The 18,106-nt window shown below is 45.6% G+C and overlaps 1 protein-coding gene across 2 annotated transcripts in view; it reads right to left on the reverse strand.

Moving 5' to 3' along the window:
* Positions 1–18,106, reverse strand: part of arhgap22b (Rho GTPase activating protein 22b) — a 60,892-nt gene that overhangs the window by 12,596 nt on the left and 30,190 nt on the right. For both annotated transcript variants that reach the window (XM_015963621.3, XM_054749048.2), the window contains one exon: positions 11,879–12,007. In XM_015963621.3, the coding sequence (XP_015819107.1) occupies positions 11,879–12,007 (129 nt within the window). The remainder of the gene's footprint in view (positions 1–11,878; positions 12,008–18,106) is intronic.

An 18,106-nucleotide genomic window follows, 5' to 3' on the forward strand; every position in this document is an offset into this window, starting at 1 on the left:
TTGCATAAAAATCTGGACAGCTTAAATGTCTAAACACCTGTTATTTCAGTTTGCCAAGTTTAACAGTTTAATCTTTACATTTGGCTGAACTGTGAAATTAGCAATTTATGCTACATTTGGTAACTGATTGCTGAAGTTGTTGAATAGCTGAAGTAAGCTGAAACTAAGCTAAACTGTCAAATGAGCTGAATGTAGTGAAAGACGTGAAAGCAAAAAGCACCAAGAAGCAAAAAAAGCACAAAAAGTAAGTGAAGAATCAAGAAAACTAATCCTAAATAGCAGAAAACTCAAATCTGTGAACACTGTTTAAAAAAATTGGACAGCTAAAATGTCTAAACACCTGTTATTTCAGTAGGACTAGTTTAACAGGTTAATTTTTGCATTTAGCTGAACTGTGAAATTAGCATCATATGCTGAATTCAGAAACTAATTGCTGAAGCTGAAACTAAGCAAAACTGTTAAAATGAGCTGAATGTTTTGAAAGATTTAGAAGCAAAAAGCACCAAAATGTAAATAAAGCACAAAAAGTGAAGAACGGAGAAAACAATCCTAAACAGCAGAAAACTGAAATCTGAACATTATTTAAAAATCTGGACAGCAAAAATGTCTAAACATTTGTTGTTTGAGTAGGACTAGTTTAACAGTTTAATTTTTATATTTAGTTGAACTGTGAAATGAGTAGCAGAAGCCGAATTCAGAAACGGATTGCTGAAGCTGCTGAATAGCTGAAGTGAAGCTGAAACTAAGCCAAACTGTCAAAATGAGCTGAATGAATTTAAAGATTTAGAAGCAAAAATCACCAACAAGTGTAATAAAGCTCAGAATATAGGTGAAGAATGGATAAAAATGCTAAACAGCAGAAAACTTTAATCTTTGAACATTTATTAAAAACTCAAAATTTGAAATGTTAAACAGCTGGCATTTGAATGAGAATAGTTTAACGGGTACATTTTTACAATTGGATGAACTGTGAATTTAGAAATATTTGCTGATATCTGAAACTGATAGATTAGCATATGTTTAGATTTGATATGGGATGGATGAATGGTTGGATGAATGAAATAACGGATGGATTGTTGGATGGATTTTAGATGGTTTATTGGATGGATGGATGAATGGATAAAAGCATGTATGGATTTATATGTAGATGGATGGATTCCTTAGGCCAAGCCGATCGATTTGATGTCTCACATGCGTGGGTGTGTAATTCCATTTAGCCAGAAGATGATTGACCGCTCTCAACCAATCAGGGAGCTGGGAGGGAGCGGGGCACTTTCCCACCTTCTGACGGTCAATCACATTGAACGTGTTTCTAGTTTTAAGTACAGATAGTTCAACACGATCAAAAACAGGAGACTGATATTGGCTCAATATTCAGCTTTTTAATATTCATTCCTATGAGACTTGGTTAAAGTGATATGTAGTTCCTTGTGTTGCCATGGTAACAGATAACGCATTTAAAATTTAATACAAGATTACTGAGGCCAAGGCAACAGCTCTAACCACTGCACCCCTGCGAAGCCTGTGTCGGTACAAGATCTGCTCGGGTGCAAAATTGGCTCGGGGTCCTTCGACTGCCGATGACGTCAAAGTACGGCAAACCCACTCGGACAAAATACACTACACATCTATACTGTTGGAAAGAATTTAGCAGTTTCGTTATGAAAATAATGTTTCTTAAGACGTAAGTTTGTGTTTATAATGGTATTTGTAAAATAAAACACTATATTTTATTCATAATGTTGAACTCCTCTTTGAGCACTTCCCTTGAAGAATCATAGGTATTAGCAACACCTGTGAAATAGAATTTGCAGGAAAGAAGAGTGTCCCGTTTATTGAAGTATTTTGTGTTTAGAGTTTTTGACGTCTTGTCCATGCGTAATTCAGTTACGCTCGTGGCTGCTAGCCAAAACTCTGGAGTTAAAAGTTTTCTGGCTTTACTAAAATACCTGTCTGTACTTATTTGATTGATGGTAGTTTTACTTTCTATTAGACTCCAAATGTAATCATTTGGCACGTTTCTAATTCATAAATTGTAATAATGTAATCGGCGATATTAGCATTAGCATTCCTATGGGTTTTTCCATGTATATTAGCATTGCGCTAACCACTCACTGCCAAATTGCAGCCTTTGAGATTAGAAAATCTCCTTTTGTCACATCGCAATTTAATTGCACATGCAGATAATCGTTCAGCCCTTATATACATGCAGCTCTATGCTAAAAGTGTATTTTCAAAGAGGTAATGATGGATTTCTTTGTAAAAGTTGTCCATCTTTCCAACAGAAAGATTTGCCTGGACCAACGTAACGTGATAACAATGTAACTTGATTACATAATTCCGTAAGGTTCATGTTCAGCCAATCAACAACTTAGACGTCATCGGCAGTCGACGGACCCCGAGCCAATTTTGCACCCGAGCAGATCTTGTACCAACACCTGCACACATTCAATTTTAGCCATTTAGAATAGAACATTTTAGCCTCCTTGTCTTAAAGAAGCTTAAAAAAATCTTAATCTTTTTAATAAACGTTGTGGGAATTAAAAGTGTATTTATATAGGGCCTTTCACAGATATAAATCACAATGCTGTACAACATGTACAACATGCAGAAAGATCCCAAGCCGGGAAGCGAACCCAGGACCTTCTTGATGCAAGGCCACAGGGAAGCCTGTGCACAATCGATTTTAGCCAATTAGAATAGAACATTTTAGCCTCCTAGTCTTAAAGAAGCTTAAAAAAATCTTAATCTTTTTTAATAAACGTTGTGGGAATTATAATATTATGAAGGAGAAGGAGGAGGATTTGAAGGGGATGAACCTGTATTAGTATAGGTAAAAGACATCCTTAGTAGAAACACTAATTTCTTCCAAACACTGTTTTTTTCCTTAAAAGAATGGGAAATTTGCGCCCTCTGCTGGCCACAAACAGCAGTAAGGAATAAAGAGAAGGTGGGAAAATGCTGCCCTCCGGTGGCTATTTGCTGTAACTGCACATATTTCATTTTAGTAAGTAAGGAAGTAAAAGTGTATTTATATAGCGCCTTTCACAGATATAAATCACAATGCTGTACAACATGTAGAAAGATCCCAAGCCGGGAAGCGAACCCAGGACCTTCTTAATGCAAGGCATCAGCTCTAACCACTGCACCACAGGGAAGCCTGTGCATGATTGATTTTAGCCAATTAGAATAGAACATTTTAGCCTCCTAGTCTTAAAGAAGCTTAAAAAAATCTTAATCTTTTTGATAAACGTTGTGGGAATTATAATATTATGAAGGAGAAGGAGGAGGATTTGAAGGGGATGAACCTGTATTAGTATAGGTAAAAGACATCCTTAGTAGAAACACTAATTTCTTCCAAACACTGTTTTTTTCCTTAAAAGAATGGGAAATTTGCGCCCTCTGCTGGCCACAAACAGCAGTAAGGAATAAAGAGAAGGTGGGAAAATACTGCCCTCCGGTGGCTATTTGCTGTAACTGCACCTATTTCATTTTTGTAAGTAAGTAAGTAAAAGTGTATTTATATAGCGCCTTTCACAGATATAAATCACAATGCTGTACAGCATGTAAAAAGATCCCAAGCTAGGAAGCGAACCCAGGACCTTCTTAATGCAAGGTAACAGCTCTAACCACTGCGCCACAGAGGGGAGTATTTGCTTCAGCCTCACAGGCTCAAGCACACCAGATTCAGATAAGAAATTGTTTTGTGGCCAGACAGAGATAATTTCCTCTCTGTCTTAAAGTTCCGTTGGTCCTCAACCCCTCTTAATCCAATAATGGCGTAAATTAATCTAGCCCAATCTGTGCTGATTCGTCAACTTGCTCCTTGATGGAATCCACCTTCTGTGCCAGAGTCTGAATCTCAGCCAAAGTTCCAAGTTTACGACTCATCTCGACAATTATAATTACAATATAATTAAAATGAGTCTGTGCATTCACAACGCAGTGTAATCCATCTCTGAGCTCCGGGATTGAGCCAATAGTCCTCGACAGCTCGTTAATTTTCCGGTAAGCCAGATAACCTCCCAGGCCAAAAAGCAGGAAACCTGACACCAACACCACGAATATCCAGACGTCTTCAGAATCCCCTACAGACAGTTGAGATAAGCAGATGAAGTTCCACTGTTTCCAGGAGTCCATGATTTGCCCAACTGGATCAGTCCCAGAGGGGCACCCGGGAGCCCCTTGTCCCATTGTAATCGTTGAAAAAATTTTGTCAATCGCATTGAGAGACCAACTGGCCAGGTCCATTTTTAATAATTTCCAGTTTCCAGAAAAAATGCAGAAGCGCTGTACTCTCCAAGAGCCAGAAGAAGAAGCCCCCCCACCCCCCACCACCACCACCACCAAATATAGCTTTTGGCTCATTTTTACTGAGTTGTCTGGTCAGTTTGGCTGCTGAAGGACATTACACAGCAGGATTAGCTAGCAAATTCATTCTGATGGACAGGGGCGGTTCTACATGGAATTACTCCCCGGGCGAGGAACCCTTTGTGCGCCCCCCACCCCCACCCACCGCCACACCACCCCATCTGCACGAACACACGCATGTTTTCTACAAACAGGCATGTTTTATTAGAACGACTATTGAACATTCATTTTTCTAAGTTGCACATATTTACATTAATTACTATGAAGCTGTCAGAATGTAAAGCAATATACATTGTATACTGTATCAAAATATATAGAATCAAATATACAAAAACAAACAATAACTAAATATTAAGAATATATGAACATAATATATAATAAATATTCTAAATAGCAAAAATATTTCACACATAACAAACTAAAGATAATCACTACAGCATTGCACTTAGAATAGAAAACACAAACTAAAATTAAAACCTAACCTTGATGCAAAGTCATCAATAATGTCATCATATGAAATCTGCTCCCCTACTGAGTGATTGATACTAATCAGAGCCAGGTTAGTGAGCCGCCCCTGAAACATAGTTGGCCTCAGGTATGACTTGATCAAGTTTTGAAAAGCTCCTCTCAGCTTGAGCCACAGTGACTGGCAGAGCAGTCCAAAAGTTGGGGTAGATCTCCAATAGATCTTTATCATGATCCATAATATTTTAGAATTGCCTCTGAAATTGTAATTTAAAGTGACATAAAAAAACTGTAGACTACCAAAAATGCCAATTTTTACAGAACAAATCATGTAAAAATAATCAGTGCAGGCATCTGCAATAAGTAAACAGGATAGTTAGTGGTGACTGGGTGTTTTCTTCTGCTTGTAGAATTGTTTTATTTATTATTATTATGTGAACATGATCAACATGTGTTTGTTGTGGCTCAGGCAGGCCACAGGCTGCAGCGAGCATTTAACAAATCCTAGTTTGAATCAGTAAAAAACGATTCAATGAATTTTTTCGAACCATTTGAATATTCGTTTCAATATTTCAGCCCTATTAGCTCTGTTAGCAATTAGTTGACCGAATTTAACCGTTAAAATCCCAGTTAACTGGTTCAAGAAATTGAAAACATGCATCATCTCCTCTTTTCTTCCTGAATCGGGCACCTGGTGGTTTTAGCCTTTTTATGTGTCAGGACTCAGGTATCTCCCGGCTGACCTTCGGACCACAACTCCCGACATGCTCCTCGTGGGGAGCTCCCAGCGTGCTCCTCGCGGGGAGTCCCTCCACGTCACAGCCAAGCAAGGCTATATATGGAAGACGCCGTGACCGGCTTCTCATCTCAGTCATCGTTTCTTCCTCACAGAGATACGACCAGAGAAATAATAAAACTGTTAAAACGTCTCACCTTGTTCGTCTCCTTCATCCAGTCTGATCAGCCTGACAGGATGACTGAGATCCGAGTAGATCCGACGGAGATTGATCGTCTCCGCCACGAGAACGTGCAGCTGCGTTCCATGGTAGATCAGCTCAACACCAAGGTGAACTCCTTGTCCGACCACACCCTGCGTCTATCCACGGCTCTCACGGCTCTCCAACAACAGGCAAACGATCAGCAGCAACAGATCGCTGCACTCCAGCAGCCAACCCGCTCTGCTCCTAGGGAGGAGCCCCACTTCAGCCTGCCGGAGAGGTGGAACGGAGAGACGGGGAGCCCCGATGGTCTGCTCGCCACGCTGGACATGCAGTTCGAGTGCCAACCTGGACGCTACCCATCTGCGCGCTCCCGAGTGGCGCATCTCACCTCCCTGCTCTCCGGACGCGCCGCGGAGTGGGCTGCTGCGCTTTACAATTCCAAATCCCCTGCCTGCAACGACTATGCTGCGTTTGTGTCCGCTCTCCGGAAGACCTTTGTTCCCCCCAGCAGCAAAGTGGGAGCAGAGACACGCCTTCTCAAACTCTGCCAGCGATAACGCTCGGTGTGCGCTTATGCGTCGGAGTTTCGCACCATCTCCGCCAAGCTGCAGTGGAATGACTCCGCTCTGCGGGCCACCTTCCTGGAGGGGCTGGCACCCTACATCCGTGATGAGTTGGCGGGAAGGGAGCTGCCTCAGACCCTGGATGAGGTGGTTGATCTGGCGCTGCGCATCGACCAGCGGGTTCTGGTTCGACCCAAGTTATCCACGCGTCCACCCAGGACGCCGGTGCCTCGCCCTCGTTCACCCACGCCAGCTCCTGTACCCATGCTGGCAGAGGAGCCCATGCAGCTCGGCCACCTTCCCCCCGAGGAGAGACAACGACGGTGGCGCGAGGGCCTCTGTGCCTACTGTGGCTCTCCCGACCACCGACGCCTGGACTGCCCGCTACGATCGGGAAACGGGGGGCCCCACTGAGTATTGGGGTCGCTCAGTCTGGGTCTTCTTCTACCCCTGTCGCTACTAACCGTCTCCTTATTCCTGTCACCCTCCTCTATGGTGAGGCCTCACTCCACGTAAACGCATTGGTGGACTCGGGGGCCTCGGACAATTTCATGGACCTGGGTCTGGCAAAACGCCTACGGATCCCCCTACAACCCCTGGAGAGAGTTATACCAGTGACCTCGGTGGACGGTAGGCCTCTCCAACCCTACCCAGTCCGAGACCGAACCCAGTCACTCCGTATGATCACCCAAGGCCACCAGGAGACCCTCCATTTCCTGGTCATTTCTGCTCCCTCTTCTCCCCTAATCCTGGGGTTCCCCTGGCTCCGTCTCCACAACCCTCATATTTCCTGGTCCCAGAACCGCCTGCTGGGCTGGGGAACCTCGTGCCAGACTCACCTCGTTCCTCCTCCATCCTCGGCGGGTCTTCCGGACGGGGGCCCCGGCTCCACACCGCCCCACCTGCCGCTGCCCTACCTGGACCTGGCCGCGGTGTTCGACAAGCGGCGCGCCACCTCCCTGCCACCTCACCGGCCATATGATATGGAGATCAAGCTGCTACCCGGAACCAGTCCTCCCCGCGGGCGCCTTTTCTCTCTCGCGCCTCCCGAGACCAAAGCGATGGAAGAATACATCGCCCAGGCCCTCCAGCAGGGGTTCATCCGACCCTCCTCCTCTCCGGGTGCCGCTGGCTTCTTCTTCGTGAAGAAAAAGGAAGGCGATCTTCGCCCCTGCATAGACTATCGGGGTCTGAACAAGATCACGGTCAAGGACCGCCATCCTCTGCCGCTCCTCACTACCGCTCTAGATGCCATCTCCCAGGCACGGATCTTTACGAAACTGGATCTCCGGAGCGCCTACAATCTGGTCCGTATAAAGGCCGGGGATGAGTGGAAGACCGCGTTCATAACACCCACCGGCCACTGGGAGTACCTGGTTATGCCCTTCGGACTATGCAATAGCCCTGCTGTCTTGCAACGTCTCATTAATGATGTCCTCCGCGACATGCTGGGATGGTGGGTGTTCGCCTATCTGGACGATATACTGATCTACTCCAAATCCGAGGCCGAACACATCCATCATGTTCGCGCCGTCCTGACCCGGCTCCTGGACCACAACCTGTACTGTAAACCCGAGAAATGCTCCTTCCATCAGCAGTCCATATCCTTCCTGGGCTACATGATCTCGGACGAAGGGATAACCATGGACCCTCAGAAAATCCAGGCGGTGAAGGACTGGCCCTTGCCAACCAGCCTGAAACAACTGCAGAGTTTTCTGGGTTTCTGCAACTTTTACCGCCGTTTTATAAAGAACTATAGCACCCTCGTAGCCCCTCTCACCTCTCTCACTCGACCAGGCTCCCCTGGCCAGCTGTTTCGTCTAACTCCCGACGCCATTCGGGCCTTCCGCCACCTGGTCACCCGCTTTACCTCGGCCCCGATCCTCCGCCATCCAGATCCTGCAGTTCCCTTTGTGGTCGAGGTCGATGCCTCTGACGTCGGCGCCGGCGCCATCCTGTCTCAAGGCGGGCCCGACGACAGGCTCCATCCCTGCGCCTACTTCTCCAGGAAGTTTTCCACCACCCAGCAGAAGTACGGTGTGGGCGACCGTGAGTTACTGGCCATAAAATGGGCATTGGAGGAATGGAGGCAGTGGCTTCTGGGCACCGCTCGGCCTTTCACGATCTGGACTGACCATCAGAACCTGACCCACATTAAATCTGCCAAGCAGCTTAACCCTCGCCAGGCTCGCTGGGCCCTCTTCTTTGAACCCTACGACTTCCATCTCGCCTACCGCCCGGGAGCCAAGAACCAGAAGGCGGACGCCCTCTCCCGCCAATTCACCCACTCCACGCCCTCGTCCGAGCCAGCGCCAATCCTCCCGGAACACCGTTTCCTGGGCCAACTGAGGTGGCCGTTGGAGGAAGCTATCCAGAACGCCCTCCGGGACGACCCCGCGCCTCCAGAGACCCCCGCGGGTCGCCTCTATGTCCCCACGGCCTGTCGCAGCGAGGCGTTGTCCTGGGCCCACTCATCACGCCTGTCTGGCCACGCTGGTTTCTCCAGAACTCTTAAATTCCTCCAGCGAGCCCTCTGGTGGCCAGGCATGGCGAGGGATGTGAAAGAATACACCAGCGCCTGTGACGTCTGTGCCCGCTCCAAGAACCCCAACCAGGCCTCGGCTGGTGCCCTCCGACCTCTTCCGGTGCCCAGCCGCCCCTGGTCCCACGTGGGGCTGGACTTCGTCACGGGTCTCCCGCCGGTCAATAACCTCAACACTGTCATGACGGTTACGGACCGCTTTTCCAAGTCTGTCCATTTCATCGCCCTTCCGGGTCTCCCCTCAGCCCAACGCACAGCGGAACTGTTCCTGGAGAACGTGGTGCGCCTCCACGGGTTCCCAGTCGACGTGGTCTCGGATCGAGGGCCCCAGTTCATGGCCCGGTTCTGGAAAGCTTTCTGTCGGCTGATGGGAGCATCGGTCAGTCTATCTTCAGGCTACCACCCGCAGACCAATGGCCAGACAGAGCGGGCTAACCAACAGCTGGGTCGGTACCTTCGTTGTTTTGTCGCGGCTCAACCCTCGCAGTGGCCTAAATACCTCCTCTGGGCGGAGCTGTCCCACAATCTTCACACCTCATCTGCCACTCGGCTGTCCCCTTTCGAGGTCTGCTATGGCTTCCAGCCCCCGGTCTTTGCCCACCAAGAACCCGAGGTCGCCGTTCCTGCAGCGGAAGCCATGGTGAGACGCTGCAAGAGCGCCTGGATCAAAGCACGAGCCTCCATAACCAGAGCTAACACCAGCTATGCTCACCAGCATCTCCGTCGACACCGTCCTGGTCCCTCCTATTTTCCTGGGGACAAGGTCTGGGTGTCCACGGCTGACCTTCGGGTCCGTGCCGGGTCCAAGAAACTCGCCCCTCGGTTCCTCGGCCCATACCCCATCCAAAGGGTCATCAACCCGGTCACGTACCGGTTGCGGCTGCCGGCTACTCTCCGCATCCATCCCACCTTCCATACCTCCCGGCTCAAGCCCTACGTGGAGTCCTCCCTTCTCCCGCCTCCGGCGCCGCCTCCTGCCCGCTTCCTCGACGGTGAGCCTATCTACACCGTCCGGCGCATCCTGGACGCTCGCCGCAGGGGTCGGGGCTGGCAGTACCTGGTGGACTGGAAGGACTATGGCCCCGAGGAACGCTCCTGGGAGCCGGCTCGGTCCATCCTGGACCCTTCCCTGATCTCTGACTTCTGGGTCCGCCGGGGTCGCGCTGGGACTTCTGGAGCCGTCCCTGGACCGGGGGGTCCTGTCAGGACTCAGGTATCTCCCGGCTGACCTTCGGACCACAACTCCCGACATGCTCCTCGTGGGGAGCTCCCAGCGTGCTCCTCGCGGGGAGTCCCTCCACGTCACAGCCAAGCAAGGCTATTTATGGAAGACGCCGTGACCGGCTTCTCATCTCAGTCATCGTTTCTTCCTCACAGAGATACGACCAGAGAAATAATAAAACTGTTAAAACGTCTCACCTTGTTCGTCTCCTTCATCCAGTCTGATCAGCCTGACATTATGTTCATCTCTTCTGTTTGGCTCTTGACTCAATAAGTTTCCTTTAGTCAGAACTAAACAATTTGACCTCGATCGTTTTGTTTTTCCTTTTTTTATTTGGTCATTTCACACAATTCAGAAAAACCTGAAAGAATGATAGGCCTGTGTTTATGATATTATGAATTAAATGTGCGTTAAATGGAAGAACATCAAGACGTGATTGACTTTAGCCATGTTAATAAAGTTGATTCAGCCCCTACCCGCGCTTTTCATTTGGAAAGACCCAGAGGTGAATTCCCCCGCCACACCCCTCCCCTTCCTCTTCTTACACACACACGGAGCACGTGAACGTTCTCAGTCAGCAGGAGCGCCTGCAGCTGCAGGGGGCGCCAACTCGCTGTTTCCAATCCAGACACTGTCATATAACCGATAAGAGAAAACCTCAGTGCGGCGCAGATTTCTTTTTTTCGTTTTTTTATACTCAGCGCCTTTGCGCCCCTTTTGTGCCATGAAAAAATGCCGCCCCGGGCAACTGCCCTGTCTGCCCGTGCCTAAAACCGCTACTGCTGATGGAGAGAGATGTAGTCTCAAGTTAGCGGATGAGGGGAATTGTAAAAATTATTGTATGATGTTTTTTCTATGTCAGACCAAGCCCCAATAATTTGGAAGGTCTTGTTGTGGAAACATGCCTATTGGGACCCGACGCCTCCCTGCTTGTATAAGGGGTTGGATTGGGGGGTTAAACCACCAAATAGCTCCATAGCGCAGCCACCGCTGCAGCTCACTGCTCCCTACAGGGATGGGTGAAATGTGGAGATGAATTTCACCAGTCTGTGATGATGACTATGGGACTTTAACTTTAACAGCACCGTAAAAGTGTTGTCATGGCAGACCAAGTATGAATGTGATGTTATACATGATATCATCAGTGTGGTACTCTACATTTATGCCTGTATTAATATAGTGACTCTTTGTAACTCAACACCTCGGTGTTCAGCTGCTGCCTGGGAGTTCATGGTCACGTGTCTTGGTGTATTTTTGCCCTTCTGTCTGGTTGACAACTAGTGAACCTGCTGTGAGGATTTAAAATAACATTCATGTAATCATTAGTGAGCAGGCTTCAAAAGGGCCGGTGTCAGCACTTATCTTAGGATAAAACAACATGGTGCGCTGGAATAGACTGGCTGACGTCTCTGGTCATGTTTCTCCAGTCAGGTAAAGACTGGGTCAAGAGCAGGAATAGAGGCAGCAGGCTGGCGACTGAGCACAAACGGGCCAGAGAAGTGTGATGATGTTGCTGTTAAGCTAGGTTTTGTTTCAAACGGACCTGCTGGATCTCTGGAGCCTGCAGGGTGGAGTGGAAATGAAAACTTCCTGTTTGAAGGAGGTATGCATTCAGACTTTCCTGGTCAAAAGGCTTTAGAGTCTAGATGTTTAAAGAAAAGATGCTGAGTAGAAACACTGGATCTGTCCTGCTCTGAATTCCAGTTGTTCCCTGTGAACCACTAGAGGATGATAATCTGTCTGTGAGTGATAAAGTGTGAAGGTGTGTGTTCACCTCCTCCAAATGGAGCCCAGATGACCCGTCGTATGGCCTTCACCCAGTCATCCATGTCTGTCTGGGAGTTTGCCATCAGCAGAATGGATTCATGGCTCATGGGAACCCGGTCTTTCTCTCCTGACCCACCTGGGGGGGACAAGGGTGGAGAGCAGGTAAGGGAGGGCACAACAATACAACACTGACACTAATACAAACAGTGATCAGTAAAAGAAAATCCCTTAGATTTGAATCTAGCTGCATTTTGTTAGATCACATTATTTAAAAACACATATCCATGCAACCTGTTTTTAACTTAGCTTTTAATTTCCCCATCTGCGTTGTATATCTAAAAGAAATCAGACGTTTCAAAATGTCTGACATTAAAACCCCTCAGAGTACAGAAACTATGTACCAGATGAACAAGCTACCGGTCCCAGCTTTCAATATGAAGGTGAAGCTACCTTCTCTCTCCTCTAAGAGCTGGCTTAATGTTCTCTCCAAGAAATAAGACACAGATACCCCACAATTTAAATATAAATTATTTACATTTAGTTGGATAATGGTTGGTCCAAATTGAATTACAAAATTATTATAATTTTTAAAAAGTAGTTTTGCTCCACTAGAGGGCAGAACAGGTATTCAGTTCAACCCAGCAGGCTTTAGAACAGATATTGAAATGTGTGTTGAACATAAAACTATTCTGATTGTTATTTATTTATTTAATAAAATATAATTATATATTATTATTTCTTTTTATAAATGCTTTTTCAAACGTTTCTTTCGTTTGTAATGCACCTTTCCAATTGTAGATGGCTCTGCTCTGCATCAGTTCAGAGTCACAATAAAAATATTTTATTGTCACTTTTAATGGATACAGTTATCAATTATTTTATATTAACAGTTGAATGGAAAAAATGCAATAAAATGTCAGTTTTGCAATGCTGTTTATTTATTTATAAAGCACCAATAAATAACAACAATGTGCACCAAAGTGCTGTGTAAAAATAATTTACATAAAAAGAAAGAAATAGCTGCAATCCTGTAAAAGTAAAAAAAAGACACCAACTCAATGGAAGGCTAAATTAAACAGGTGAGTCTTCAGGTGGGTTATAAACACAGTAAGAGTCTGCCTGTTTTACTTCTATAGGCAGAGCGTTCCATAGCTCTGTCTCCTCTGCTCTTACGTTTTATCAGGAGAACCGTGAGTTGGCCGCGATCAGCTGACCGAAGAGACCACACAGGCACATGAGAAGACAACAACTCAATTGTGAGGCAAGACCATTTTGGCATTTAAAAACAAGTAACAACATTTTAAATTTATTCTGTACCTGACTGGAAGCCAATGAAGGCCTGAAAGAACCGGCAAAATGTGTTCATACTTTCGGGTACCAGTTAAAAGATGTGCCGTGGCTGATGCCCAGGGCGTTACAGTAGTCCAGCCAACTCATCACAAATGCATTAATTAAAATTTCCCAAACTTGTCACGATAACAGGGTTTTAATCTTTGCTAGCTGTCTCAAGTGAAAAAAGCTAGCACTCACCACTGAGCTAATGTGTTTATCAAGATTTCGAGTCCTATTCGTGACGCCAGGAAAATGTAGTGAATTCAGTCGGGAGCTGCCACCTTTGAATCAGCCGATGAGCTTCTGAAGAAAGCCTCCCTGAGGCTCTTTGACATCAGAAACTTTATTAATGAGTTCACATCAGTACAGGTTCGATGCGTCTGGAACCAGGAGGAATTCAGCCAAATGAAATCCCCAAACAACGCCCAAATGCTCCTTTTTATTGACTTGGGAAACACATTTCCACTCCCATGGTAGGAGGGGATAGAATCTACCCAGATTGGACAAACCAGTCCATACGTTCACTATATTACTGTAACTTTAAATAGCCGAAGGCTCATTCTTCTAAAAATGGCGAGCTTTATGCACCCAAAGAAATGCTTACGTGGACCAGAGTGAATCGTGTGACCACATCTAGTAACCAAGCTCTGCGGCTGCTGTATTTTCTTTAGATACCACAAAGACAAAACTGGCTGTCCATTTTCACACCAAGATGTGTGACGATGGGCTTAAGAAACTGTGTTAATGGCCCCAAATCCAAACAGCTGGTACCAGCTGATTGTTTTGGACCAACTTGTAGAACTTCGGTTTTAGATTCAATGAAATATACAAAGTTTTCAGACATCCAAGATTTAACCGCAGCTAATCAAGTTCATACCTTTTCTACACTCTGGTTTTGTGTATTACCTAGGGTGGGGGTCGGCCACTCGCGGCTCTGGAGCCGCATCCGGCTCTTCCATCCATCTGATGTGGCTCTCTGTGCTTGTAAAATAATGAATGGATATTTAAATAAAATGCTTTATATTTTACTGCATTAATTTTACATCTGTATGCCAATTCTAAATGTAAAGATTGTCTGCGTAAACCTGAACAGGTCCAACCTGGTCTTACTGTGAGACCGGGTTGACGGGTCACGCTTGTGCGTCATCATAGGCGCTTTCTGAGCTGACGAGGATGTCAGATTCTGGGACTCTCCTCAGACAGGCTCCTGGATGTGTCGCCACATTGGAGACAGGAACAAGCGCTATTCAGCCAAAGTTTCATAATCAGGGAACATTTTCTAAGTGACAAGTCTCGCTTCAGACGGAGGAATCTTTCTGCATGCGCTCTGGTTCTGCGACGCGCTCCAAGCCCCTCTCCACATCTTCAGCTCGCTGTGCACCGTGCGTACGCGCTGACAGCGAGCTGCACTAAGCGGTGTCCAGCTCAGATGTTCAGATGGGAATCTTTTCTTGAGTGATTTAGCTACATCTGCGATGCGCATAACGAATAAAATGTCAGTTCGTCTGCATGCGTCGAGGTAATTCTTTCTATTCTTTCTCCGTCTAAATAAACGGTCAAATACAGGAACTATCCGGTTAACACAACACAAGCCCTGCTTTTAACTGTTCTGTTTTCTTGTGAAAATTGTTACAAAGAGATATAATTTAACTTGATTAACACCAGAGCCAGGTGCACTGCGCCGTTGTCTCCGTCATTGTAGATGAGGGAAAAACAAATTGATCGAATCATTTTCGGACCTTCCCCACCTACAAAGTTTAATTACAACAATCAAACGTGACAGAGCCTGAATTTGTATTCTGAACAGTCTAAACATGTTTTAAAAAGAAACGTATGACAAAAGTGACACCTGCTCAGTAAAACCACCAACAGGGTGAAAAATATCAAAATATTGTAGGCAGAGACGGACTACAACTTCTGGATCCATTTTATATAAATCGTTTTATTGATTATCATCTTATGAAAGATAACTTTGACGTACACGAGCGACCGGTACTGGCTGCTGTCACCTGTTGTGATTGGTTAAGGCAGCTCTCTGCTGTCTGACGGTAGGCCCCGCCCACAACGCCGCAGCTGCTGTGGCTCCCAGTGTTTTCTTTACTGTGGGAAATGGGTAATAATGGCTCTTTGATGGGAACAGGTTGCCGACCCCTGACCTAGGGGTACATAGATTTGTACACACAGTAAAACAATTAAAAAAAAAACATTTTATTTTGACACTTTTTTGTACATGATTGGTCTTCCTCACACTTTTCAGTACAGTAAGGGAAAGTTTCCAGTTTAGAGTTGTTAGTGCGCTGCGGGCTGCTGGTGTTTCCAGAGCCACAGTCATTTAGCTGTGAGAGGAGAAACCAAACCCAAGCAGTGGTGCCATGAAGCTAAAGGTCATTGTCTGCAGCTTTTTAAAGTCACATCAACATGATGAGCACAGCCTCAGAGTCTGAATACACCAAACACAGGTTTCACCATTGGCTTTGTTTGTTCCCACTAAGGTCTGGTTTTGGAGTTCATTCAGTCTTCTGCTGAACTCAGATCAACCACCAGACATGAAACCTGTTTTTGACCAACAGAGGATGAGACTTGAGCCCGAAGCAAGCTGGACGTTTACAGCACTAGCTATCACCTCGCTTCAAGAGTCAGGAGGAAGCTTTCAAACACGACTGAATACCAGTTATGGAAAATGGCCAGTTTAACAGAAATGTCTAAGCAGAACAGCTACTGGCTTGTCATTTATTAGAGACTCAGATTAATTCATTTTTGAGGCAGTTTGACATAGCATTTAGCAATTAGCATGTAGTTGGTTTGTTTTGTAACCCTCCCCTTGTCTTTATGGGTGACCCCGCGAGGAAAGTTGACCATTGAGCAGGATTGATGGTTTATCACTTGGGTCCATGTGGCAAGGGTGAGGAGTGAGCACCACCTCACCCTTGCCACGTGGACCTCAAGGGATAAACCATCAATCCTGCTCAATGGTCAACTTTCCTCATGGCGTCACACCCATTAGGACAGTGGGAGGGTTAAATAAAGTCAGAGTAATGAGACCTGAAGTAACAGCTCAGATTGCCTGAAGTGAAAGGTTTATTATATCTAGCCAAGCTCTTTGATTACCAAGATAACTGGATAACTACATTAAATCCTCTCTAATCTAAAGTATAATCACACTAAACATTTTACAAACCTTTACATGGTTATACATTTTGCAGTTATTATTGTTTGAATAATTTCTTGATTGTTTGCAGCTACAATGGGGAGTCTAAGTCACGCCCATCCCCTACTGCAAAAACATAAATGAATGGGAGTCTATGAGCCATCTGAGTTGTAGGAAGGTATTGCTTGTGGCAACAACTGGTAGAAGTCCTCAACGGCCGTAGCTCCGGTCGTGATTTAACTCATTCAGCCAAAGGACATGATTCCTTTAGTCTGCAATGGCAGCTCTCTCCAACTCTACACACATCCAAGTCATATGTGTAGCGCAATACTGCTGGTAAATGTTGACCATTTATCCACCAGCTATTTCTTCACTTAGCAGATGATGGACTGAAGGTGGAGAGAAACCCGTTAGTTCTGTTCAACAGGAGACACCCAACAAAACAATAGCTGCTCAAAATGTCAGCAGAGTGCAAACAATGAGGAAAATGATAACTAGATTGCTAATTCAGCTAGGCAACGTTGTTTGAGTAGAGAAAAATGTTTTGACTCAACCATTATAATAAAAAATCAACATGTGTGTTCTGAGAGTTTGTTATTGCAAGCAATCAACAGACAAGCAAGCAAAATCTAAAGAAGTGCAAGACATTTAACGTAAGAAGTGTCATATGTATATAATCTTTGTGCTCAAACAGGTAATCCAGGCAAAAAAAAAGTATTTGCAGGTGAACTCAAAGTAAAGTGACAAGTCCATGTCAAGTATCAAGTCTCTTAGAACCAACTCCAAGTCAAGTCAAGAGTCCTTGAGGGGAAAGTCCAAGACCCTGAGGAAAGGGTAAAAATTACATATCTCACTGAGTCTAATTCAGTGAACTCTTGTGATTTGGGTACTCCGCTCAGACCCTGGGCTCGGGTTTGAATGTGCACGATTCTGGGCGACCAGAGGCTTCCGTTGCTGACTTAGAACTTCCTCGACTTCTGTGTGGATAAAGTCATAAGCACACGAGCTCTGATTTTAGGGCTACAGGATGAGTCGTTATTCTCTGCGCTTCCCTCTGCAAAGTTCAACGCTCAAGGAGCTGAAAGCGTTGGAGTCGTGTGTTAAAACCGACATGGGTTTGGTTTGGAGAGAAGTTTTCTGTGAGGAATCCTTGTTTATTCTGACGACCACACACAGTAGTCTGTTACAGGACAAGTTCCTGGCTCCTTCAAACAAGCTGGTGTTCATCCATTGCTGCAGAAGCCAGGACTCCTCTGTATTATCAAACCATAGGCCTGTCTCTAAAACCATTAGTACCATAGACTCCATTAGTACCTGCTCGGCGAGACTAGAACTCATTCGGTTTGGTTGGATGGCATTTCCACTGGTAACAGGTTACCATCCTCTTTTCAGGGGCTTTGATGTCAATCAATCAATCAAAGCTTTATTTATAAAGCGCCTTCCGCAACCCTGTCAGGAAGCCCAAAGCGCTGAACATGGTTCAGTTGTAGGTAAATATATTGAATAAATCAACAATAAAAGCAATTCAAATTACAAAATACAAATTACAAAATACAAATTACAAAATAGGTGAAACATTCTGGTACAGGACAAATGTGTGAAACACATTTGGATTGAGTGGATGGATTGAGTGAACCAATGAAAACTGTAAAATAAATTCATAAAAGAGGGCCAAAATCAAACATGTTCTGGAAACGCCAAGCGGAGGAGGTGTGTTTTTAGGCGACTCTTAAAGACTGGCAGAGATGGGGACAG

The sequence above is a fragment of the Nothobranchius furzeri genome, chromosome 16 (assembly GCF_043380555.1).
Source record: "Nothobranchius furzeri strain GRZ-AD chromosome 16, NfurGRZ-RIMD1, whole genome shotgun sequence".
Taxonomy (NCBI): domain Eukaryota; kingdom Metazoa; phylum Chordata; class Actinopteri; order Cyprinodontiformes; family Nothobranchiidae; genus Nothobranchius; species Nothobranchius furzeri.